Source organism: Rhinatrema bivittatum, chromosome 1, assembly GCF_901001135.1.
Source record: "Rhinatrema bivittatum chromosome 1, aRhiBiv1.1, whole genome shotgun sequence".
In the NCBI taxonomy this organism is placed as follows: domain Eukaryota; kingdom Metazoa; phylum Chordata; class Amphibia; order Gymnophiona; family Rhinatrematidae; genus Rhinatrema; species Rhinatrema bivittatum.
Window position 1 is genome coordinate 286,253,638 of NC_042615.1, and position 25,945 is coordinate 286,279,582.

The following is a 25,945-nucleotide window of genomic DNA, read 5'->3' on the forward strand; positions in this document are numbered from 1 at the left end:
TCACACACACAAAACAGGCCATCAACAAGTACAGAAAGACCACAAATTACAAATATGGAGACAGAAAGTAGAAGGGAAACCCAAAAAAGGCACTCTGCATGCAGTTCAAAACTGGAAAAATGGAAACAGAAATATAGCACCTAACAGACTCCCAGGAACTGTAGTAATGCACACAAACTAATGCACAAAAAGTTACACCTGCTTTATGGAACACACTCAAACAGTAACAATCCTATCTATGAGAAGGCAACACTATAAACATTAAACCAGGCCCTAAACACCAATACACCTCCTGTTAGTAAAACAGAGCAAGCCAAACTGCTATAGATCCCAATACAGAAACAATTGTAAAGCTATACTAATAAATGTTACTAAACAGCTGATGAACAGAATAACGGAATTTACTCCTGGGGGAATTAAAAACTCATAAAAATTATTTAAAATTGTGCAAATATCAATAAAATATTTCAAATCGGTATACACATCACATAATACCCAATAATTAAAATGCAGTCAATCAAGAAAAATAAACTTAAAAAGCCACCTCTACTTACCCTCTCCAGCTACTCTTTTCCCTTGCAGGCCAATAGCACACACCAGAAGCAGCAGTGGCTGCTGAAGCTCTGTCCTCACAGTTCTCTTCCTTAGGGCCCACAACTAGTCTCTCTCTCTCTCACACACACACACACACACCAGTTAGACTCCACAATCAGTCTCTGTCTCTCACACACCAGTGACCTCCCTGACCAATCTTTCTCTCTCTCACACCTGTCACCTCCCTGACTAGTCTCTTCCTCTCTCGCATAAATACCAGTCACCGAACTGACCAGTGTTCTCTCTCCCTCCCACACACCAGTCACCTCCCTGACCAGTCTCAGTCTCCCTCACACACATGCCAATCATCTCCCTGACCAGTCTGTCTCCCTCACACATACCAGTCCCTTCCTTGACCAATCTCTCTCTCTCTCTCACACACACACACAGTCACCTCCTTGACCAGTCTATCTCTCTCATACACACAAATATGTCACCTCCCTGACCAGTGTCTCTCTCAATCACACACTTGCTCTGTCTCTTATTTACACACATGCTGTCAATCATACACATGCTCTCTCACTTCGACACATAATGTCAATCACACTTGCACAAACATGCTCTCGCTCACTTACATACATGCTCCCAATCACACACACATGCTTTCTCTCCCTCTGGCTCGCTGTCACTTACGACCCCCCCCCCCTTCCCCAGCACAAATGGCAGCTGCACTAGCCTAATCTTCCAGCTCCCATGGCCCAAGAACGAAGAATTCCTTTGGCTGTGGGGGCTAATGCTGCTCTTTCTCTCATCACTGATCGCCGGCTGTGCTTTATTTTGTTCCAGGCCTGCACTGCTGCCGCTACTTTATGCAGCATGGTCTTCTCTTTTTCCCACGCGCCCCACTGTACATCGCGCCCCACTGTACATCGTTTCCTGTTCTGGGCCATGGGGGCGGGAAGAAGAAAGGGCTATATCGCTGATCTTGCCAGTATCCACTAACACTGCTGCCATTCCTGCCCGGACAGCATGGCAACAGGGTTAATGGAAGAATGTCTGCATCTCGCTGCGATGGAGAAGAGGGAAGGAAGCACAACTGGGGCAGCGGGACACTGGGAAGCTGGGACACACCTGCCAGTGCTTGGCGACCCACTGGCTGAGAATCACTGCTCTAGAAGGTTAACGGGACCAGATTTAAAGATCGGGAAAAAATTAAGGTCAAAAAGAGCAAAAAGATTTCTTGCACCATTCTGAAACGTCAGGTTATATATAATTCCCTGCAATTTCTGGAAGGAAAAAAAGTACAACTGAAAAAAATAATGCAAGTAGAAATAATGTTCAAAAGGCACTGCAAACCTTTGACCCCCTAAAGGACACATTTAAGGATGAGACAAAATGTCCCACTGTCTGTTTTGCACACAACGTTTCTTGCACAGTATTTTCAGTGGAATTTTTTTTCCCCTTCTATAACCTGTGGAAAATAGAAATCTTGAGGCAAGAAAAGCTGCGCACCTTCAAATCTGTGCAAAGAAACTAACTTGCAGGATCTTTTGCACCCTCCTCTCGCTAGTTTTGCTGTATCCACAAATCTGGCTTTGGGTACTAAATCCCTGCATCCTAACTGGCCAAGGAGGCCTTTTCTAACATAACATGCCCCTACATTCATGTCACAGTTTACTCCTGAGACCTGTCCTAGATTTTGTTTGCCGTCGGCCACAGATGATAGGACGAGCATGCCATGTTTCTTGTTCTTGCATGGGATTGCCCTGCCGGTGGAAGGACTGTGCATGTTTCTCTGAGGGAGGAACGCATCAAAATTAGCCTGCCTGTACCATGAATACGCTTGTGCACTGTCTTCTGAAGACGTCCACGACACCGAAGACCAAACGAGAGGGTATGGGAAGAGTTTGAACAGGTGAAGCCTAAAGAAACGACAACTTATGCTGGCCTTATCGAATCTAAAACATATTCCGTTACAGTTATCACCCCGGTTGTTGGAAAGACCTACCTGAAGACAGCGAGGCTCAGAGACCAGAGAACTAGTGGCTTCCTCAGCTCAAATTTGGCTCGTTGTTTCATTAGGTGCCGACCACCAAATATAAAGGCAGCGTAGAGAGCTGAAAACAGGAAAGATTTCTTCCTAGAAAGAGTCAGGAAATTAAGGAAAGGTAATCATTATTTACCCCTTGCCATTAAGTGCAGAAAGTCACTTAGTATAGGAAGACCTCCCCCTCTGCGGAAGAATTCATCAAATCCTCTTCATAGATACTATTTTACATACTGAAACCACTTAATAACATTTCTCACAGAAATACCACTGCTTCTCTTTGTTTGCAGAATGTGGCAATGCCTACAAGAAGAGTGGCCGAAAGATTATGGAAGGCAAGGGCATATAGTATGTCATTCACCGCGTCCAACATTTCCCAAAATAGTTATCAGCATTTCTCTGCACGTGCGGACAATGGAGATGCTATTTCTTCCTCTTGCAGGATGAAACACAGCCCTGATTTTTTTGCTAAGCTTTCAGTTAATGCTGTTTTCAGTTTTTCATAGGAAATTATTGTTGTGTGGGTATTATTTAAAGGTAATCTTGAATTAGTAAGAATATCACTAAGACCTCGATTCGTGTCTGCTTGAGACCTGGAAGCTTTTTGGCCATAATGTATTTAAATGGCCTGGTGGAATAAATGTGTATGCTGAGTTTGGAAAAGGCGGCCAGGAGAACCACGTGGCTGGGAAAAGCTAATTAACCTGCCCTTGTCCAGGGTTTTGGGTCTGCCTCTTCTCTCCGGCATGTCATATATTATTGGCATCGTTACAATGTGCAGAAGGTTCCTTAAAGCTTTTAAGACATCCCAAGTTGATCTTCTGATGTTAACATCCAGAATGGAAAAAGTGCATGGAGCATGCTCATGACATAACATCTGCAGAAAGCCTGTGTCAAATACCAAAACCATTTGCTCACACTTCAGTTTCTGCTTGGCCTCATTTAAATCTCTTCTCCAATATTTACTCAGCACTGCTGCACAGGCATCTGCCTTTGATTCTCTGCATGTTCTGCCTGGCTGGCAGACTTTGCAAGCTCCACCCAGCAGTGGCAGCTCCTTGACCACATGCACATTGGTTGCCCTGTTCCAGATTTTATCTTGTTAAAGTGAAGAAGAGGATCTGCCACAGCATGTCACTGGAATCCTAGTATGCCTCTCTGAGGACAAGCTGCATAAAGTATTCTCCGGGTGGGATATGGCAGAACTACTGTCAGGTCCACAATCGTTTGAGAATGCTTTTCATGGACTCATCATACCACTGATAACTTATACTTTAATATTCCCCTGATAAAGGCATGTAAGGACATAACCTCAGCCAATGCTGGGACTGAGATGGAGGCTGATATTAAGATTTTCAGATATTTTATGATTGTTTATGTGGAATTACTTTTTTTGTACTCTTTTGACACATCACTACTGGGAGTTCCCATTTTATTAGTCACACAGAAAATACACAAAAAGAGACATTGCTTCCAAGGCATAAGACGATTAGTGCCTGTGGGCTACAGTCATGTTTATTGCCAAAGCTCTCTGCATCTTATTCTATTGAAGTTTCACTGAATTTTTTTTAATAGGGGCGATTTTGTATATATTGTTTGGTTACACTGCTCTCTCTTTTAGGAATATTTGGAGTTAGTGTTCTTTTTTGCCCATTCTTCTGATACTGTTAAAAATATTTTTGCAGCTTTTGATTCCTCACACATTCTTTTCTGTTGATGTATTTTTACTGAAGTCACAAGACACGTTTTAGAGAATTTCCATTTAGTGAACATGACATTAACTCAACTGGGAGGATGCTATCCCATTTACTTTTGATTGTTTTGATCTAGTTTTATGTAATCCACTTGGCAAGATTTATTGTTATAAGTGGAATAAAAACATTTTAAAATAAATATTGAACAACATATTTTACTGAATGATACAACAAACAAGGGTGCAATTACAGCACCTGGAATACAAAATGATTTATAGGTTTCCATGAAGTCGATATTAAGTGCCACTTAGCCAGGTAAGTTCAGACTTCTGCTAATTCTCAAAGCCATGAACATGGATAAAAGCTTCTTTTAAGTGGACAGACTGGCTGTCTAATCTCCTTTAACATGGTTAAGAGCGCTCACTATTGCCTGAATGTTCACTGACCTGTGCATGCAAATGCTGGGAGGATACGCGCATGGCTGTGCCCTGCGTGCGCTGAGTGCTTTTTAGAAAGGGCCCGGCCAAGCGCGTATCTCCTGGTATGCGCAGAAGTGCCGGGCCAGCGAAGAGGAGTGGGCTGGGGGCGGGGTCTAGGCAGGGGTTGACCGGGACAGCAGTCATTAGGCCCGGTCCCGGGAAGAACATGCCGGCAGCCGGCCAGAGTGCGGTACTTACTTCTCTTCCGAAGAGGAAATAAGTAATAAAAAAAAGAAAAGGGTAGATAGGGTTAGTTTAGGGGTCAGGGAGGAGAGGGGGAGGAAGGATAGGTAGGGGTATAGGAAAGTATCTTCCCAATCCGCTCCTTAATTGGAGCAGACTGAGAGGGAACTGGGCAAAGGCCCGATCACATCGCCGCGCTTACTTTACAAAATCAACCCCCTCTGCGCGCGAGTTGCAACCCGCCCGCACATGCAGGAGCCGATTATAAAATCGAGCACGCACATATGCGCGGATATCGTATTTTATAACATGCGCACGGCGACGCACACAGGTTATAAAATCGACGTGTCCATGTGCGTACGACAGGAACATATTGCGCCAGATTTTAGTAGCTACGTGCGGGCGTAGATTTTATAACATGCGTGCGCAGCCACGCGCATGTTATAAAATCCGGGGTCAGCGCGCACAAGGGGAGCCCCGATGGCCACCCCCCCCCACCTTTCCCTACCTAATCTGCCCCCCAGCCCTACCTAAATCACCCCCCTACCTTTATTTTATAAGTTGCGCCTGCCTCTGGGCAGGTGTAGGTTGTACGCGCTGGCCAAGTGCTGGTGCCCGATCCCCCAGCAAAGCCACTTTGCCGGAGGCCTCGGTCCCGCCCCCGCACTGCCCCTGGACCACCCCGCCCACTCCTTTTTCAAGCCCCGGGACATAGGCGTGTCCTGGAGCTTCTGCGCGTCGCTTGGCCTATGCAAAATAGGTTCGGCGCACGTAAGCCTTTTAAAATCTATCCCTTAGGTTGGAGACGGAAAGTAATGTGCCTAGATTGCACTTTCAACTCTACGTATGTTATTTTCTATGGGAAATGAACCCACACACAAAGGAAGAGGAAAAGTCAGAGAAAGTACACATGGATGTTCAGGGTGCGAAGCTGAAAATATTTTGTTTGATGTCACTTAATTTTAGTGTGCTCTAAAGGTCACAAAACAAAGCAAATGAAGGCTCACCCTGGCATACTTTCTCGTCAAACCTTGCAAGCTCCATGGGTAAAAACCACCTGGGCACTTTCTTCCCCTTCCTTTTACATCACTATCTCTGTCCTCCAGTGCACATTTTCAATTTGTTCTCTCCATCTACCCTCTCAATTTTCCCCTCCATTTGCCTACTAATCTCCTTTTTCTCCATGTCTCATTTTCCAGCCTCTCCCCCCCTCCATCTCTCACCAACCCTGCTCATGTCTAACTCTTCATTCTCCTCACTCCCGCTATTGGGTCTCCATGTCTCCGTCTCACCCCCATGTCCATCCCTACATTTCCATTTCACCCACTCTTTCAACTCTCCCTATCTCCCCATCATGTCTATCTCCTGATCGCTCTGTGCCCACATCCCTTCAGCCACATCCTCAGTTTCCCCTCCAGCCGTTCTGCTCTTGCTCAACCTTTCTATCTCTACCCCTACTCTCTCTTTTAGCTTTTCTCCTCTAGCAACCCCTACTCTGAGTTCTCCCACCTCGGCAGCTGCTCTCTTTTAGCTATCCTCCTTCTTCAGCCATTTTTCTTTCTCTTAGCTTTTCCCGTCACCCCCAACCTCCCCTAGCTCACTGGCCATGTTAAACCAATTAACTGTGCAGTAGAAGAGGACCAGAAGGCTCATCTGCTTACTGTTCCCAGAATCACAGCAAGCGATCCAGGCTTCGAACGCAACAGCCCCAGCTTCCAGAGGCCCCACACCCTTTGGAGTAGAAGAGGAATGGAAGCATGCACCGAATCTCAAATCTCTCAGTCCTTTGAGTGAAGATCAACTTAATGGTGGTTGAAGAGGATTGGTAAGTATAGCTTTGGGAAATCTTGGGACTTAAAAAGTTTGAAGAGATGTGAAATAGTGGGATATATTCTTTAGAGTTTGTGTGTGTCTGAGATAATAAGCAAGCCAGAGTGAGTTAAGTCTAGTGTCTGTCTTTCCCTCCCACCCACCCCTAGGTCAACCCTTGATTTTTAGGCAAGAGACACTTTCTCATTAAAAATCAATTAGACTTATCTAAATCATACTATTGCACCAGCACTTATTGAGAGTTTAATCAACCCCTTGTAGGTCACTAGCAGATTAATTACATTTAAAGTACTCTAATTACAACTCCCTTAGCAACCTAAACTTAACTAGGAACTCAAAAAAATTAAGATGAAGGCAGCATTCCAGCAGCAAGAATCTTTTGCATCCAGTGTCACATGTATGATTTTTTACCTGCCGGTAAGAGATTGTATGTGTGCACCTGGTACAAAGAGATCCTGGCTCTCAGAGAACGAGTCCGATCTCTGGAGGCTAGACTGACCTGGAAGAGCTGAGGCAAACAGAGAAGTACATTGATGAGAGCTTCAGGGACATAATAGGCAAGTCCCAAATCCAGTCTGGCAGCCCTGGGGCTGCCTTGGGGCAGAAAGGTCTCCTGATTGGAGAGCATCATCCTGGTGTAACAAGAAATGATCCTGTGGCAAGGGCCTACTCTCCAGGTGATGCATTGTCCTCTCACACTGAGAACAAGTCTCCCAGGGCTACTGCCATCATAGTTGGTGATTCGATTATTAGAAATGTAGATGCTGGGTGGCTGGAGGACGTGAGGACCGCCTGGTAGAGATGTGAATCGGGTGCTGGAATCGGTTCTGGTTTTGGGATCGTGAACTTGTGGGAAATTCCGTTTCCCGCGGTCCGGATGGTTTTTGTTTTCGGCTGTTCTGAGCCGGAAAAAAAACAAACACCCCGACCCTTTAAATCTAATTATTTAGAATCCCCCAGCCTCCTGACCCCCCCCCAAACTTTCCTAAAGTATGTGGTGGTCCAGTGGGAGTCCCGGGAGTGATCTCCTGCTCTCGGGGCGTCAGCTGCCAGTAAACAAAATGGCGCCGGTGGCCTTTTGCCCTTACCATGTGACAGGGGCTATCTGTGCCATTGGCCGGTCCCTGTCACATGGTAGAAGCAATGGATGGCCGGCACCATCTTAAAAAATGGCGCGGGCCAACTGTGCCCTTTTTCTGTGTCCTTTCGTCCCCCCCAAAAAAACGTTAAGAAAACCACACAAAAATTTTGTGGGGTTTTCCTATCATTTTCGGGGACCCCGATACTTGACGGATTAAAAAATAACCTATGCTGTAGTTACATGATATTACATTCCATATTAGGAGCTACCACCCAGGAAAAAGATCTGGGTATCATAGTGGACAATACATTGAAATTATCGTCTCAGTGTGCTGCGGCAGTAAAAAAAAACAGAATGTTAGGAATTATTAGGAAAGGAATGGTCAATAAAACAGAAAATGATATAATGCCTCTGTATCACTCCATGGTGAGACCACACCTTGAGTACTGAGTACAGTTCTGGTCGCCGCATCTCAAAAAAGATATAGTTGAACTGGAGAATGTGCAGAAAAGGGCGGCCAAAATGATAAAGGGGATGGAACAGCTCATCTATGAGGAAAGGCTAAAGAGGTTAGGGCTGTTCATCTTGGAGAAGAGACAGCTGAGGAGGGATATGATAGAGGTCTTTAAAATCATGAGAGGTCTAGATTGGGTAAATGTGACTTGGTTATATACTCTTTCAGAGACAGATAATAGAAGGACTAGGGGGCACTCCATGAAGTTAGCAAGTAGCACATTTACAACTAATCGGAGAAAATTCTTTTTCACTCAATGCTTAATTAAGCTCTGGAATTTGTTGCCAGAGGATGTGGTTAGTGCAGTTAGTGTAGCTGGGTTCAAAAAAGGTTTGGATAAGTTCTTGGAGGAGACGTCAATTAGCTGCTATTAATCAATTATGACCTCTGCTATTACTGGCATCAGTAGCATGGGATCTACTTAATGTTTGGGTACTTGCCAGGTTCATGTGTCCTGGTTTGGCCTCTGTTGGAAACAGGATGTTGGGCTTGATGGATCCTTGGTCTGACCCAGCATGGCAATTTCTTATGTTCTTCTGGGGTGAGGGTAGGATTATTTATTAAAAATATTTATATACCGCATATCAAAATTCCTATCGGGTTTACCAAAGCGACATTCATAATAAACTCATTAAAAATACAATCCATTAAAGACAGACAAATTAATAAAAACAATAAAATAATAAAAAAAACTAGAGACAAAATAATAGCAATAAAATTAAACTAACTAATCTTTGACTTCGGGTGTTGAAGGGAGGTGCAAAATTCTATCACAACCCCCACTTCCAGATTATGTAATTAGAAGCCCACAATCTAGGTTCTCCCGGTGAATGAGAGAGGAGGCTAGGATGGAAAGATTAACAATAAAATGGAATAGGTAGATTACATCATGACTATATTTACAATATCTATTATACTTATAATACTATATGATAGAGGGAGCAATCACAGGAAGTTATATAAGAAGAGGCAGCAGTCTTCCCTCTTAACTCCTGTAAAGCATAAGCTTCTTTCCTTTACAATATATCTTTAATTGGATCTCTTATCAAAGACCAGGATTATAAAGAGTCAGGTAAGTGATTAGCCCTGTTTTTCTTTTCCCCTTTTAATGCTGAGGGGGGAGGGGAGGAGAGATTTCAAAGACAAACAAGGTGACTAGTTTCTCATTGAAACTGCATGCGCCTTGAAACCACCTGTGAAGTCTGCAACTGCGCTGGTCATTTGCAAATTGCCCTCTCTGTGTCTTTTATGATTAATTGTGCTTGTGAGTGTAAGGGAGACCCCCAAGTCTGCAGGAAGCCTCCTGCAGTGTGAAGTCAGTGGTGTCTATAGGCCCCGCCCATGTCAGTGAGCTCAGGGTAGGTGGGAGTGTTTAGGGAGATGCGACACTCCCCAGTGGGAGGGGTCACGGGTGTGCTAGAACTCCTGCCTGCACCCAGTTGAGGCAGTATGATTTGGAACTGGAGTCTGAGGAAGTAAGCGTCAGAAGAAGCCAGTTTGCCCACTGCAGTCTGAGGGTGCTGCTAGTGGGGGTCTTTCCTTTCACAGGGGAAGTATCTGGAGTGGGACCTTCTCACAACTGGGGAGTATCTGGGAAAGGAGAGGAGTCCTGACCAGTGAAAGGGGCCAGGGCCCAAGGTCAGGGCATCCAGTAATTCTAGGGAGCAAAAAGGCATTTGATGTTCAAAAGAGAAAACCTTAAAATGCCTAAAGAGGAGGAGAGGTTACCAGGATGCAGAGATGTTTGAAATTCCTCATCTGTCTTGGAAGAAATTTTGGAGAATTGTTCTCTGCGAAAAGATTTTGTCCTTGGTGGGAGTTTTGGAAAAGGAAAACTGCCCAGCTAAGGAAGAAATCTTAAGGAGTTTCTGGTTAGTTTGCAAGAAACGTACCAGAGTTGGAGAAGTTGCTAAGAGAAAAAAAAAAGAGCTGTTTTCAGAGCAGGAAGTTAGAGCTCCTGTCCCAAGAGCTGACCAGTTTTTTGAAGGCAGTGTTTTGCTGCTGAAAGTGACTGAGAATTAGTTTAATGTGCAAGTTTTGGACATTATGTGGCTTCCTGGTGCACTAGTCATTGGTGTATCACTATTTTTGGATTTTGCTTTACCTGCTATCAGTGCCAGTAAAGAACTTTTATTTTCAACAACAGCTTTGGAGTCAAGTGGTGTTTTGTGTGCTTAGATTAGGCTGATGAGCAGAAGAGCCCTAGCAAGGAAATAACCTAAGGTCCTTGAAGGGTTACATCCCCCCCCCCATCCAGGAACATGCCTGGGCCATCAGCTTGGGACAGGGGCTGCATAAGCTCACAACATTTTGCAGAATAAAATAAAGAATTTCCACTGTAGCTCCCATGATATAGATGAGCCTCTGGTTCTCAGAATATCCTATTTCCTTGTAGAGCTGGAAAAGCTAATACCATTAGTAGCTAAACTAATTCTACCACTCCTGACTATGGACATTCCCTCAAATGATATGTGTGAAAATAACATTTTACTGTGTTCCAGCTACAAAAGAACATAAGAAAATGTATCCTGAGGAGCAGGATATAGTTATTAGATTACTCATTTTGGCTTCAAGGTGCTTCAATACCGTAGTTACTTTGTCTATAAGAACTTTTAACTAACATTTTGTATTACATATTCTCAGCTGTTATCCATCAGGTTTTAAACTAATATGCTTTAAACTCCTGTAATATGGCATTTTAGTCAATAAGGATTATTATTAAGTTTATTTTATCCTATATACTATGCTTATTTCCTTATTCTGAGATATAGGCCACTTTTATGTACAGGTGAAGCTCTTCTATTAAAATATGTACCCTTGTTGCTAAATCATTTCAGTGTTAAAACACAAAACACCTATACTTTCACTGTAACAGCTCTCTCTCTCCCCTGTCTTCTCTATGACCAGAAATACTGGCTTACAGCTGCTACCGGCTAACAAGAATATGTGGGGTTTTTTTTCCTCTTTCTATTGGAAGAGGGATAGGCAAGTTTGCTTCTTGCTTTTTCTTTTTTTTGTTTACGTTCCTCTTCTAGCCTCTTCTTCTCTTTCCTTCCTTCCATTCTCCTCCTTCTTCATCTCCCATTCCATCCCCCAGGCCTTCTTCCCTTTCTCTCCCCAAAGCCGCCTCCTTTCCTCCATGCAAAGACCCTCTTCTCATAACCGGCACAACACCAGCAAATCCTCCTGCCAGATCTTCCTCAGTGCAGCTTACCCAGGCCCACAGTTGTACACTTGTCATCTCCCGGGCAGGTGTCAGGAGTGAAATTTTAGTCATGAAGGTGACTAGGAGTTTTCTACCCTTAACTGGAAGGTAGGGGGGAGAGAGGTGTTTAAAAATGTAAACTTTTTTTTTTCTTGAAAATCTGAACCCAGTTCTTTGGAAGTGCTTTGAGTCTGCTCTTCTGAAACCCACATCTGTGTCCTAAGCTCTTCACTCTGTTGTTTTCTCATTCATTCCTCCTAGAGGTCACTGAGGAATGGTGAGCGAATATTTATTTATTTATTTATTTATTTTATATTCAGGTACTGAAGGTAAATCAAGAAACTGATCTTACATTTTTTTTACAAGAAATTCAAGGAAATTAATAAAGCACTTTTCATGGGCTAAAATATTCCAGTGTAGTATACTGTAGCGTTGTTGACGCCTGACTGCATCTCTTATATTCAAAGGAATAGCATAGGCAGATGTCAACTATTTGCTTTGAGATTAGGCACAGATTGCTCAGAAAATCTATATTAGCATTCAGTGCACAGGGATTTCAGCCACAGAAGTGCCTTCACAAAACAAAATGATTTGCCAGTATGCTTTCAATACACATCAATTGATTCTTTAATAGTAAGACGCATATTCAAAAAGAGAAAAGTACAGCGGATGAGCCAGGATATTCATGTGTTCAAATAATCTAATTTGCTCTCATAGCTGAATATCCTCTTACATCTGTGCTTAGAGCAGGGATAATTAATGGCATTACTGCTTCAAAAATCTTACTGTGCCAAAGATGCAGGCTCAATTCTTGTCACTGGCTTTGAATGTTGTGCAAAAAAGGAACTATCACCAAATAGAAGACACTTGAAGGCCCATCCTTTAGTCTGTGGATTACTACTTAAAATCTATTTCCATTACAGAAAAAAGAATATATATTATGTGTCTGAGACAGAATGCTGGGTTCCATATTAGGAGTCACCGTCCACGAAAAGGAGTCCTTGAGGACATTACATGTCGAGGCCGATATTCAGTGCTACTTAGCTGGATAAGTGTTGGAGATTTTAATATGCCGGATGTAGGCTGGAGAATCCCTTCTGCAGAATCTAACAGTAGTAGAGAGATAGTGGATGCCCTGCAAGGGGCTCTGTTCAAACAAATGGTAATGGAACCCACGAGGGAGGGAGCTATACTCGACTTCGTTCTCACTAATGGAGATAACATCTCTAATGTCCAGGTGGGTGCCCACCTCAGCACCAGTGATCATCATACAGTATGGTTTCATATCACAAATAGGATACGGAGAAGTAGTACGAAGAGTTTTGCAGTTCAAAAACACGGACTTTGATGAAATGGGGAAGTACCTGGAGGAAGAACTAGAAGGCTGGGAGAACAAGAGAGATGTTGAACAACAGTGGACCAAACTAAAATGAGAAATTAGCAAGGCAACTAATTTATATGTTAGAAAAGTAAAGAAAAGCAAGAGAAAAATGAAACCTATCTGGTTCTCAAAGGAGGTGGCTGACAAAATAAAAGCTAAAAGAACAGCGTTCAAGAAATATAAAGAATCCCAAAGAGAAGAACACAAGGAAGAATATCTAGTGGAACTGAGGGAGACAAAGAAAGCAATCAAGAAAGTGAAAATTCAAGCGGAAGAAAGGATTGCCAAAGAGGTAAAGCAGGGTGACAAAACAATTTTCAGATACATCAGTGAAAGGAGAAAAGTCCAAAGTGGTATACTGAAATTGAAGATGAAAAGGATCAATGGGTGGAGACAGATGAAGAAATGGCAGAAACTATTAAACGAATACTTCAGTTCTGTGTTCACTAAAGAAGTCCCTGGAGAAGGGCCGTCGCTAGTTAACAAGAAAATAGAGGGGAATGGAGTAGATGTAACTCCATTTACAGTAGAGAATGTATGGGAAGAGCTCGGGAAACTGAAAGTGGACAAAGCCATGGGGCCTGATGAGGTTCATCCCAGGATACTGAGGGAGCTCAGAGATGTGCTGGCAGGTCCGCTGTGTGATCTGTTCAATAGATCCCTAGAAATGGGAGTGGTGCCGAGTGTTTGGAGAAGAGCAGTGGTGATCCCGCTTCACAAGAGTGGAAACAGAGAAGAGGCTGAAAACTACAGACCGGTTAGCCTCACCTCGGTGGTGGGAAAAGTAATGGAATCACTGTTAAAAGAAGGAATAGTGAACTATCTACAGTCGGAAGAATTGCTGGACCAGATGCAGCATGGATTCACCAGGGGAAGATCCTGTCAGACAAATCTGCTTGACTTTTTTGACTGGGTAACCAAGGAACTGGATCAAGGAAGATCACTCGATGTCATCTACTTGGACTTCAGCAAAGCTTTTGATATGGTCCTGCACAGGAGACTGGTGACTAAAATAAGAAACTTAGGAGTGAGTGTCAAGGTGCTGGCCTGGATTGCAAACTGGTTGACGGACAGAAGACAATGTGTGATAGTAAATGGAACTTACTCTGAAGAGAGAGCGGTGTTGAGCGGTGTGCCGCAGGGGTCGGTGTTGGGACCGGTCCTATTCAATATCTTTGTGAGCAACATTGCAGACGGGATAGAAGGTAAGATCTGCAACAGAGTGGACACGCCGGAAGAAGTGGAGAGAATGAGACGGGATTTAAGGAAGCTGGAAGAGTGGTCGAAGATATGGCAGCTGAGATTCAATGCCAAGAAGTGCAGTCATGCAGATGGGGTGTGGAAATCCGAATGAACTGTATTCGATGGGGGGAGAAGGGCTGATGTGCACAGGGCAGGAGAGAGACCTTGGGTGATAGTGTCTAATGATCTGAAGTTGGCGAAACAATGTGACAAGACGATAGCTAAAGCCAGAAGAATGCTGGGCTGCATAGAGAGAGGAACATCGAGTAAGAAAAGGGAAGTGATTATCCCCTTGTACAGGCCCTTGGTGAGGCCTCACCTGGAGTACGGTGTTCAGTTCTGGAGACTGTATCTCCGAAGAGACAGAGACAAGATGGAGGTGGTCCAGAGAAGGGCGACCAAAAAGGTGGAAGGTCTTCATTGAATGACATGAGGAGAGATTGAAGAATCTAAATATGTACCCCCTGGAGGAAAGGAGGAGCAGAGGTGATATGATACAGACTTTCAGATACTTGAAAGATTTTAATGATCCAAAGACAGCAACAAACCTTTTCCGTCGGAAAGAAATCAGTAGAACCAGGGGTCACGATTTGAAGCTCCAGGGAGGAAGACTCAGAACTAATGTCAGGAAGTATTTCTTCATAGAGAGGGTGGTGGATGCCTGGAATGCCCTTCCGGAGGAAGTGGTGAAGACCAGAACTGTGAAGGACTTCAAAGGGGCGTGGGATAAACACTGTGGATCCATAAAGTCTAGAGGACGTGAATGAAGAGTGGGTGGCTCACAGGAATGACGGCTACTACCTGGAGATAATACCCTTATTCAATAAACATACACACGGTTAATGCGACTCCAACACTGCTCTAAGCTTCAACGGCAAGAAGAAATGTGGAAAAAAGGATTTGCATTCACAAAAAGCGGGAAGTAGCTTGCTTGTTACAGCGGTTACTACCCCAAACCAAATAAGCCTGAATCTTCACTTTCAATACATATCCAGCATAGCTCTCTGCTTCAACGGCAGGGGAGAAACTCTAATACTTTGTGCATATCCAGCATATACTTCACTTTCAATGCATATCCAGCATAACTCTCTGCTTCAACGGCAGGAGGAATGAAGAAAAGTGGATCTATATACAGACAACAATCAACAAGGACTGAATTACATAGTCTGGGTAAACAAATAAGCATGGGTGTAGCTTGCTTATTGCGGCGGTTACTACCCCTAACTAGATTAGATGCAGCTCCAACACTGCTCTCTACATTAATGGTGGGGTTGGAAGGGAAATAGAACCAAAAGGTTACTAAGAGCCAAGAGTAACAGATAAATATGAGAAAAAAAAGTGCAAAGCTTGCTGGGCAGACTGGATGGGCCGTTTGGTCTTCTTCTGCCGTCATTTCTATGTTTCAATATCCGGCTACGTGGCAGACAGTGAAAATGTAGATAGCCGAATAAGTCAGGGGCAGGGAATGGGCATAATGGGGCGGTGCTACTTATCTGGCTAACTTAGCTGGATAAGTGCCAATATTCTGACTTATCCAGTTAAGTTAATTGGATAAGTTAGACCAGTCATAGGGCATGTCTAACTTAGCTAATTTATCCACCTGAGTGACGATTTATACACAGATATGCCGTAGCATAGCCATGCTGCTGAAAACTCCATGGATCCGGCTAACTTACATAAAGGTTTAGGTTTGATTAATGGGTCCTGAAATCCTCAGTTCAGTGTGCAGCAGTGGTCAAAAGAACAAATAGAATGTTAGGAATTATTTGGAAAAAATAGAACGAAAATGAGAAAATCATAACGCCACTGTCCTGATTCATGGCGTGACTGCTACAGTTCTAGTCATAGGGTTGCCACCTGGCTCCAGATTTTCAGGACAGGTTGATCCAGTCCTGATTTTACCTCAATACATGTTAGGATTTATTCTGATTTTCCTATTGCATTCCCTAAAAAAAGCAAGACTATAAGTACCTGTATGCAGGTGAAAAAAACCAGGACTAGGTCAACCTGTCCTGAAAATCTGGAGCCAATTGGCAACCCTGTTCTGGTCACCCCATCTCAAAGAAGATACTAATGGGATGGAACGGCTTCCTTATGAAGAAAGCTAAACAGGTTAGGGATCTGCAGCTTGGAAAAGAGGCGACTGAGAGGGAATATGACAGATCAAGGGTGGCTAATATATAGCTCCGTCATGTGCAAATTTATGGCTCTTCTACTGTCCCCATGGCAACTAAGCCACACTACAGGAGGGAGGGGCTGGAACAGAGAGCACACAGCAGCAGAACAGAGCAGAAAAAGAGCCATTCTGCTCCCTCCTCCAGCCCCTCCTCACCCTCCTCCAGTGCTGCTTGTTGCTATGGAGATGGGACAGAGGAACTGTGATAGAAAGCAGAGGCCTTTCTCTGCTCATCCCTGCTCTGCCCTCCTCTCCTCTTTGTAAGCAGTAGCAGTGGAGGGCAGAAAAGGAGGGGGGGGGGGGTAAGGCTGGAAGTAACAGGACAACAAAGAGGAACCAGTCAGCACCCTGATACAGCTTTCCCCATCCTGTCCAACCTCCCCGCCCCAACACACACCACCTGCTGCTTGGAGTAGAGAACTCTTCTCTGTTCTGCTGTCTGGAGGACAGGAGCTGAAGTCAACATCCTAGGCCCAGCAGATCCCTGTACTCTTCAGGACTGGATTCAGCTGACAGCAAAGGGGAGGAGGTAATCACCCAGCGCTCCAGTCAAGCCAGAATTATTTGTGGTGAGAAAGCGGGTGAATGCTGAAAGGGGAGGGGAGAAGATGGTTTACTATTTGAGGGGGCAGTGTATGTTGTTTGGGGAGATAGGGGGGTATGAATGCATGGGGGGGGGGGGGAGAAAGGAGTGCAAGAGGATGAATACATTGAAGAGGAAGCAGTGCGAGAGGGGGCAATGCAAGAAGGGGGAAATGCTTCCGGGGGTAGTGATATGAAAAGGGGTAAATGTCGGGAGAGCTGAAGAAGGGATGAATGCTGGGGGACAGCAAAAGGAGGAGCTGAATTCCAGAGGGAGGTGAGGAGGGGGGTTAAAGGCGGGGAGTAGCAGAAAGGGGAGCTGACTGTTGTAGAGGTAGTGAAGAGAAGGTAAGTGCTATCTCTCTTCCCATCTCCCTGAAATCATCAATGCAAATGGAACTGTCTGGCACTTTTTCGTCCCCAAGATCCATGCTGCCATGTGTTCTGCAGCAGACGTAAGGGGGATCAGGACTCTGATGGGGGAATAGAGGGCCAGGATACAGTTTGCATGAGAGCCATGTAGGAAGGGGGACCATTTATGAAATAGTATAGCAGAAATGAAGGGGGCATGAAAGAGACAGGGATGGGGCTTAAAGGGTTTTTTTTTTCAGTTCAAAAACTGAAGTACAGAAGAAAATATAAAACCATACTACATAGCATAATTAATAAACAGCAAACAGGAAGATAACAGAATCAACTAAAGACAAGACAGTGTCATATAAAATCTGAAGAAATAATTATGACAGCAAAAAGCCTATCAATGGATCCCATATGTTTCTGCAAATGAGTGCAGTGCCAGTCTTATCAGCAAAAGCCAATTCAGATTTAGAAAATCTACAGTCTGTATTCCACCACATATAGCTATCCAACATCGTGTTCTCCTTCCAAAGACGGAGAATCAATTTTGAAGCAACTGAGATTTTAAAAAATCAACGTTTGCTTTCTGCAGTTAACAAAAGGGATTGTAATGCCAAGGACTTCCAAATAATAATTTGAAAAGCTAAAGGTTCTTAAAAGTGAAGTACTTCACAAATACGGTCCCATACTCGCTGCCAAAATATGGATGAGTTAGCCCAAGAGAACAGCATATGTGATAAAGTTCCACTTCCTTCTTGCATGACCAACATTTAATCTCATCATAGTGTGACACTGTAGCAACTCTGACTGGAGTCCAAATCGCTCAAAGGGCAATAAAAAAATAAAGACTGAGGCAAAAAAAGAGATACGGATGGATGTGCCCCCAAAGTTTATCCCAAGATTTTGGTGCCAGTTCCATTTCAAGACCTTGTTCCCATGTTTTTTCCATACCCACACATCTGGAAGAAAGAGACGATTTAAAGACAGTATGGAAGCCTGTAACCTGCCTCCTGGAAGAAGAAATGCGTGAACAGAGTGATTGGACATCCTATACCTAGGCTCAGACAAACCTCACATATCCATTCTGAAAGAAGGAAAACAATGCTTCATTCACAACCAACTAAAGTATTGTGAATCTGATATCCCAAAATCATCCTTGCAGCTGACAGAATGACTTCCAGCCATTCCCATACACTAGATGTCCCAAGACCCATATACCCTTGTCAATAAATGATTTCCAAAACATTGTCCTTTTATTTATTTTTTAAGTTGGGGTAGTTCCAAACAGGAGTGTGCTTAGAGAAGGAACTAGAAGGATTCACTATTGATTTTATGGAATGAAAGGCATCTAATTGTTGCTCGCAAAACCAAAAAATCCTGCAAGGTCAAAGGAAGATACATAGTTAAAAAAAAAAAAAAGCTGGAGAGGCACCGGTGACACTAAAGGCTCTTTCAATTGTAACCAGACTGGGTTTCCCTGAACCATATCCCTAGTAAACCACTGATAACCTTGTAGCTTCATATCGGCCTGGCAATTTTTCAATTGCCCATTTCTGCAAGTAAAGCAGGTAAAGAACCCTTTGAAAATGACCCCATAGTGGTAACACACTCGAAATAAAATCTGAATTGATGACACGTGCAGCAAACGTTTCTGTAGCATATCACAGCAGATTGTACCAATTGGAAGTCTGGGTTTTATTTTTGCAGGAAGACAACACCACATAGGTGTTATCTGACAGGACGTCCAAGAGCCTCAGCATGCATTACATTCCGGTGCTGCAGCCGCAATGCTGTGTGACTGCTCCTCGATCGGCAGTAGGCCCTGCCACCGCTGAGGCATGCTTGATGCAAATTCTCAGAAAATCAACCTTCATCCAGTCTATCAACATGAAAATATAATTAAAAAGTTGAACCATTTAGATTTATCAATCTGCTCATCATACTTATTTCTATGTGTGCAACTGAAATTGAATTCATGCATAAACCTCTGTACTGTATACAGATGATTCTTATTTGGATTAAAAAAAACAGAGGTCCAATCATTTAGGTCAATAGTGTCATCTTTTCTTTGGTGCAATAAGCGCGCCAGAATAGGCTTTGACCCCCTAAGCAGGGACAGGAAATAAGGCAGGTTAGCTTTATCGGATCTCTGTATTTATATTGTGGCCTCTCTATTATGTCACATTCAGGATTGGTTTTCATTGCCTCACAAATTTAATGTGGAATGCTTGCTGGAGGAATTGGCTTAGCCCTATCATCCGGTCAACATTCTCCCTTTCCCTAAGAAGAGAGTTTCTGCTTCAGGAGCTTGGGGTTTTTGGTTTCTTGCCCTTAGGACGGCGTGGGCATGGTGGATGCATCTTTGCATTGGCCTTGAGCTGTATTGCCATTGATTTTCTTGGTGGGAAATCCAGAGTTTCCGATGGGGATGGATAAATCCATATTTAAAACCTGGAGGGAGGCTCATATTCAGTCCGAAACTGTAAAATCGGCGGGAGAGCCAGCGCTCTGAGGCGAGAGCCCGCTCTCCCAATGTGCGCCCAGGCTACTCTTCTGGGCGCGCAATCCAGTATTTAAATGAGGGCCTGCCCCTCCTTTTTGACAGGAGCAGCGGCTGTCAGCGGGTTTGACAGCTCAATTTTGCCGGCGTCAGTTCTCAAACCCACTGACAGCGGGTCGATTTTAATTTTTTTTTTAATTTTGGGGGCCTCCGACTTAATATTGCTATGATATTAAGTCGGAGGGTGTACAGAAAAGCAGTTTTTTCTGCTTTTCTGTACACTTTCCCAGCGCCGGCAGAAATTAATGCCAGCCAACCCCCCCAAAACTAATAGGACCATCAACATGCATTTGCATGTTGCGGGCGCTATTAGTTTTGGGGGGGTTGGCTGCGCGTTTTCAACACGCTATTACCCCTTACTGTATAAGGGGTAAAGCTCATGCATCGAAAACGTGCAGCCAAACCCAGGCTAACAGTGTGCTCCACCGGAGCGCACTGTACTGTATCAGCCCGATTGGGGCATTTTGTACATCTGGAAAGGAATGTTGCATTCATTCCAGCAGCTGCTGGAGGCATGGTCATTGCCAAATGATAATTTCTTTGCTTATTTGCAAGACAGACATTACTGCCAAAGTGTAATAAAGGATGACTTGGGTTGAATTATTTTATCCAAAGAAGATGAAAGCTAGATGCTATTCCTAAGTTTAATAAAATTGGAATATGGGCCCCCTCACATTTAAAAAACCCTCTCTAATCCTCATCTGGACAACTTGGCCTACCAGTGGGTAAGAGATCTAGGCATTATATTGGAGGATTCAGATATGTGTTATGCTTTTCAGCAGTGTACAAATATCTTTTGAATGCTAACCTGAGAGAAATACAATATAAGACCCTGCATAGAATTTAGCTCATGAGAAAATTGGGTGCCAAAATGCAGCTTTGGGAATCCGATTTGTGCCTAAAACATAATTGCTCCTTGGGAAATGTGTGTCATATATTCATAGAGTGTCATAAACTAGAGGCATTTTAGCGACAAATTCATGGGTTCTTTGAATATTTGTCGAGACAACAAATTGTGTGGAATGGAAACATGTATTTTTTACTTTTTGACAGATCTAATGTTTTACCTGCTGGAGCTATAAAACTTTCAGGAGTCCCTCTTAATTTAGTAAAAAAAAAGTTAAACTTTCATTGTGCCATAATGATGAAATACCAGTCTTTCGACAATGGAAATGATATGTTATGCTGCACTTGAGAATTTAAGACAGAAAGATATTAAGGGGCAGAAAATCTCGCAGACTCTAAAAGATTTTACAAATGCGGGAACATGGTGCAAACAGGGGGTTTCTAATGCGTACTCATACTGCTCTCTGTGGTGTGACTGTGGTATGTATGTTTTGTGTGTTGTATGTGTCTTTGGGTATCCAGGGGAACTGTATTAAAACAATGAGTTCAAATGTACTATTGATCATTGTAAAACTATTCAATTGAAGATATTTTGGTTTTACATTTCTGTTCATTAGAGATTACATATGCTACTCACTCAATAAATATACTGAACAAAAAAAAAAAGAATTAGAGTTCATGTGACTTCCTCTTAAGGAGCCTCTTTTATGTAACTGGTTCTTCCCTTTGCCTTTAAGAGAAATACTTTTCGTTTTAGAAGTCTTGATATCAAAAGATTTGGGATGTGCTCAAGTAATTCTAAAATGGTGTTATCTGTAAACCTAACAACATGAAACCTTCAGGATCCGAATCGCTATGTGCTGTCAACCTCAAATGGCAAGCAGCATAAAGTACATGATAATAACATGACCTAAAGGGCAAATCAGCAAATATAGATAATGGTGTTTGATGTCTGTATTTATCCTGATTTAAATCTGAACTGCATTAATTATTTTTCACAAAAAATAATGTTGAAGTAAAACTTATTATTGAATCTTAGCAAACATAATTAATAAAACTTATCATCAGTAAGGAATAAAGCTGCCATATTTAAAGGGCAGATGGAGGCAAGAGAGAATAGTGGTTTATATCAGCAGGTCCCAAACTCTACACCGAGACCCAACAGAGGATCCTAAAAACTTTTGGATATGTCATATACTGAAGCCCCACTAGGGGCACTCAACCAGAAAACTCAAGGGCTCCTTGGGACTTTGGGCAAGGCACTTTACCCTATAATGCAGTGCTATTCACTCCCAGTCCTCAAGAGCCACAAACAGGTCAGATGTTCAAGATACTCCTAATGAATATGCAAGAGACAGATTTGCATACAGTGGAGGCCATGTGCATGCAAATCTATCTCATGCATATTCATTAGGGATATCCTGAAAACCCAATCTGTTTTCAGCCCTGGACGGCTGGCAGCAAATACCACTGCTCTGCTGCCTCACGTACAAACATGGATTCTAAACCTTCTGGGGACAGAGAAAATACCTATAGTAACTGAATGTGACTCGCCTTCAGCTCCCAAAGAAAAGACGAGCTAAATCTAAATAAATAAGAGAAAAGCAGCACAGCGAGAGGATTATAAACATCAAGCCTCACTCTTATTAAAACTGTGAAAAAACCCACCAGGGTCCAATTTGGATTTTGAAGTTATTTGGTATTTTTATAGGTACTATTGTGGTTATGTAGCTGAGTCTTGAATGGAAAGTGTTTTGTCCACTCGGTTATAGCAGGCAGGAAAATGTTGATATTTGCAAGCATTTTCTCACCTGATGTAAGGAGGCTGCTGTGGGTGACTGAACACTTCTCGGGCTTTTAGGTATTCTTTACAAAAAGGTTGCCTTACAGGTAGATCGTTTCCATCCATCTGTGACCTAATATCAGCAGAGAAAACGGGTGGCGCAAGGGACGGAGTTAGGGTAGAGGGTAGAGTATGTAAAGAGTGCTTACTATTTCTGTGTCCAGCTGGCGAGACTACACATTATATACTTGTTGCTACGCTGGAGCTAAACTTTGCCAAAGTTACAGGTGAGGCAGCATCATCTTGGCATATTTGTGCATGTGTTGTGTAACTCGTAATTAAGCAAATAAACTGTCAACTGCCTATATATGGCGGATTACTGCACCACATTTGAAGGTAGCCAATGAAGGGAAAGAAACAGAGGACATCTGCTTTTGGGGGCTGCTTGGTGTCTTAGGGTAGCACAGGCCTGTTTTCTAAAAGGTACGTTTTGCATAGTGTTTATTAAAGGCACAACACAAAATGTGTGCGGAAAATTATAGCTTCTGAAAGTGTTTAAAATTTAAATGGTTCTGACTACTGAGTAGCTCTTGCACTTACAGAAGGCATTATTTACTACTATTACTGTTACTACCACTCACTGTTTATCATTCCTAAAGTGCTATTAGACATATGCAGCGCTGTACAGATACAGATAAGAGACAGTCCCTGCTCCAAGGAGCTTACCAACATAATGACAAACAAGAGTCTGTGGGAGTGCATTTATTGCACAGAAGTACTTAGGATTTAAAAGCGGCTTCAAAAAGGCGAATGTTTTAACTTGATATGAATACAAGTAGAGAGAGAGAGAGCATGATGCATGGACTCAGAAAGTCTATTACAAGTGTATAGCACAGCAAAGTGGAAAGCTCAGAGGAAGGAGTCGACAATGGAGAAGAAGGGCACAAATAAGAACATCTTAATGGATGAACAAAGTTCACAAGAAAGTAGGGAGACAGAAAAGATAGATAATGAGGAGATGCAAAGTGTATGCATTCATAGTTGAGTAAGCGAAGCTTGAACCGCATATTGAAGCAGACAAGGAGCCAATGCAGTGACTTCAGAAGAGAAGAGACGAGGTTGTGCAGCTGAATTCTGAATAACTTGCAGTGGAGAAAGACTGTTCAGTGGGCAACCTGCAAAGAGCAAGTTGCAGTGGTGTAAGTAGGAGGTGATAAGAGTGGGCCAGCAGTTTGATAGCCTGCTCAGAAAGGAAGGGAAGGATTTTATTTACTGAATTTATTTCCACTCTCATCCAGTAACAGCTAAATGAGACAACAAATTTCTCATGCTTGCCTGTTGGGAAAAGTGCATTCTCCAAATTAAAGCATTCCTTCTGGAGGATTTTCACAAGCAGCCGCTGCTGTAATAACAGTCTCCAGAGACAGCAATTTACTATAACAAGACTTGAAAGGTAGATCAATTGAATTGCTCATCTGCCAATATATATATATGCCCCTACTTTGTACAGCGTGAACAAAATATCACTTCCCTCCGTGACAATTCTAGCTTTCCTCGGCTTCTCTGCTGGACTCTTACCAGGAAACTTTCCAAGTGGCATGGGCTCCCTTATGAGTGCACCGCAGCGCAGCAAATTGACAGCCCTCTGTACACAGTGGCCAAGACAGGAACCTGCCACTGAGCGGGCTGCACATTTATCCAGTCTGCTGCCTCCTGGGGAAGCCCAACCCTGACTTTACCAAGCAGTGAAAGAAATTCTATCCATGTTTTAGATTGGGCTTGCTGTATGGAAGTGCACGGTGCTACAGCTCTATCACTGAGTCTGCTCTTTTTTTCCTCAGTACTTATGGTATCTTCATCAAAGCCATCACAAAATATGTACAGCAGTATCTATATGACATCAGTGAGCTATCTACTGTCTTCCTGGATGGCCCTTGTTTTCTTTGATGAATTTGACTTTCTTCTCTGCTGCTCTTTTCTGGAATATTCTAGCTTCGTTTCAGGTGATTTCTTTCTCTGTCTCTGTCCATCCATCATGTCCCCACCTATCATTCTCAATCTTCTACCCTGTTCCCACCAGTCTTCTTCTCTTTCTTTCTCCCTAGTTTCCCTCAATCCTCCCACCAGTCTCCTTTTTTCAAACCCATTCTATCCCAACCAGTCTCCCTCTCTCTCAATTTCTTCTCCCTTCTCCTACCCCCAAACCGTCTCTCTTAATCCTCTTACAGTGTCACACCAGTCTCTCTCTCAATCCCTCACGCTTTTCCCACCAATCTCTGACCAGCATCTCCCTCTTTATCTCCTCCCAATGCCTCTATCTTCCAATTCCCCCAACCCTGCCCCTACAAGAATTTTTTTCGGCAACCTCCCATAAGAACAATGATGGGGGCTCAGCAGCCCTAACGTAACACTTCCTGCTCTATCCCTTGTGCTACTTGCCACCTTCTTCCCTCACCCTCTATCCAGCATCAATATTCTACCTGACCCTCTATTTCCCCTTATCACCAACCCCTCTTTCCTCTCCCTTCCTACCCCATGTCCAGCACCAGTATCCTCCTTTCCCTACCTATCTCGTTCTCACCCCTGCCCCAACCCCCACCTCCTCTCTCTGCCTCACCCTCCTCTCTCTCTGACCCCACTCATCCCTCTCTCTTCCCCTCCCCTCTAGTACCCTCTCTGGCTATCTCATATACACCCTCTGCCATTACACCTTCTCGATATCGCACACACACACACACCCATCAATACCCATCTGTGTGTGTGTGTGTCTCAAGCTATTCCACCTCCCAGTCACCATCTCTAGCCTACACTCCCTTCCAACCCTCCCCCTACTACTTCTGGCACTTTGTCTCCCTCCCTATCCCCTGTCACCATTCCTTACCTCTCCCCTTTACCAACCTTGGCTCTGTCACCCTCCCTTCTCTTCACCACCTCTCACTCTCTCACACACACCCTCATCAGCAGCTCTAACCCACTCCCATCATGAAACCCACTCCCATCATGACACCATTTCTGGCTCTTTCATACCCTCCACCCCATCACCACTTCTGGCTTTCTTTCACACACACCATCCCCCTATGGCTTACTCACGCCCTTCTACTGCCTTCCCCCCAGTTTTTTAGAACCCCTTTAAATGCCTTGCTCTTTACAATCACAGGTGTATGCTGTGATGGGGCTATGCCAGTCACTAACACTTTCATTATGTGATTTTTCTATCTAGAGGCAATAGGAAGAGTTTGGGTATTTTTGATTCTTCCCCATGCTATAACCCCACCTTTTTACGGGACAGGCTTTTTTGGAGATATATATATATATATATATATATATATATATATATATATATATATATATAATGTTGGAGCATGCCCAGTGCTTCAGAGGTTAGTGGGAAAATGAATGAGGAAGTGTGAGTCAGGAGATAAGGAGAAGGAAGAAGGCTAGAGATTCCTCA

At 43.5% G+C, this 25,945-nt stretch overlaps 1 protein-coding gene across 1 annotated transcript in view; it reads right to left on the reverse strand.

Moving 5' to 3' along the window:
- The window catches only part of ELOVL6 (ELOVL fatty acid elongase 6), a 184,486-nt gene that overhangs the window by 70,235 nt on the left and 88,306 nt on the right, over nucleotides 1-25,945 (reverse strand). Inside the window, exon 2 of the mRNA XM_029596139.1 lies at nucleotides 2,543-2,674. Coding sequence (XP_029451999.1) covers nucleotides 2,543-2,674 — 132 coding nt within the window. The remainder of the gene's footprint in view (nucleotides 1-2,542; nucleotides 2,675-25,945) is intronic.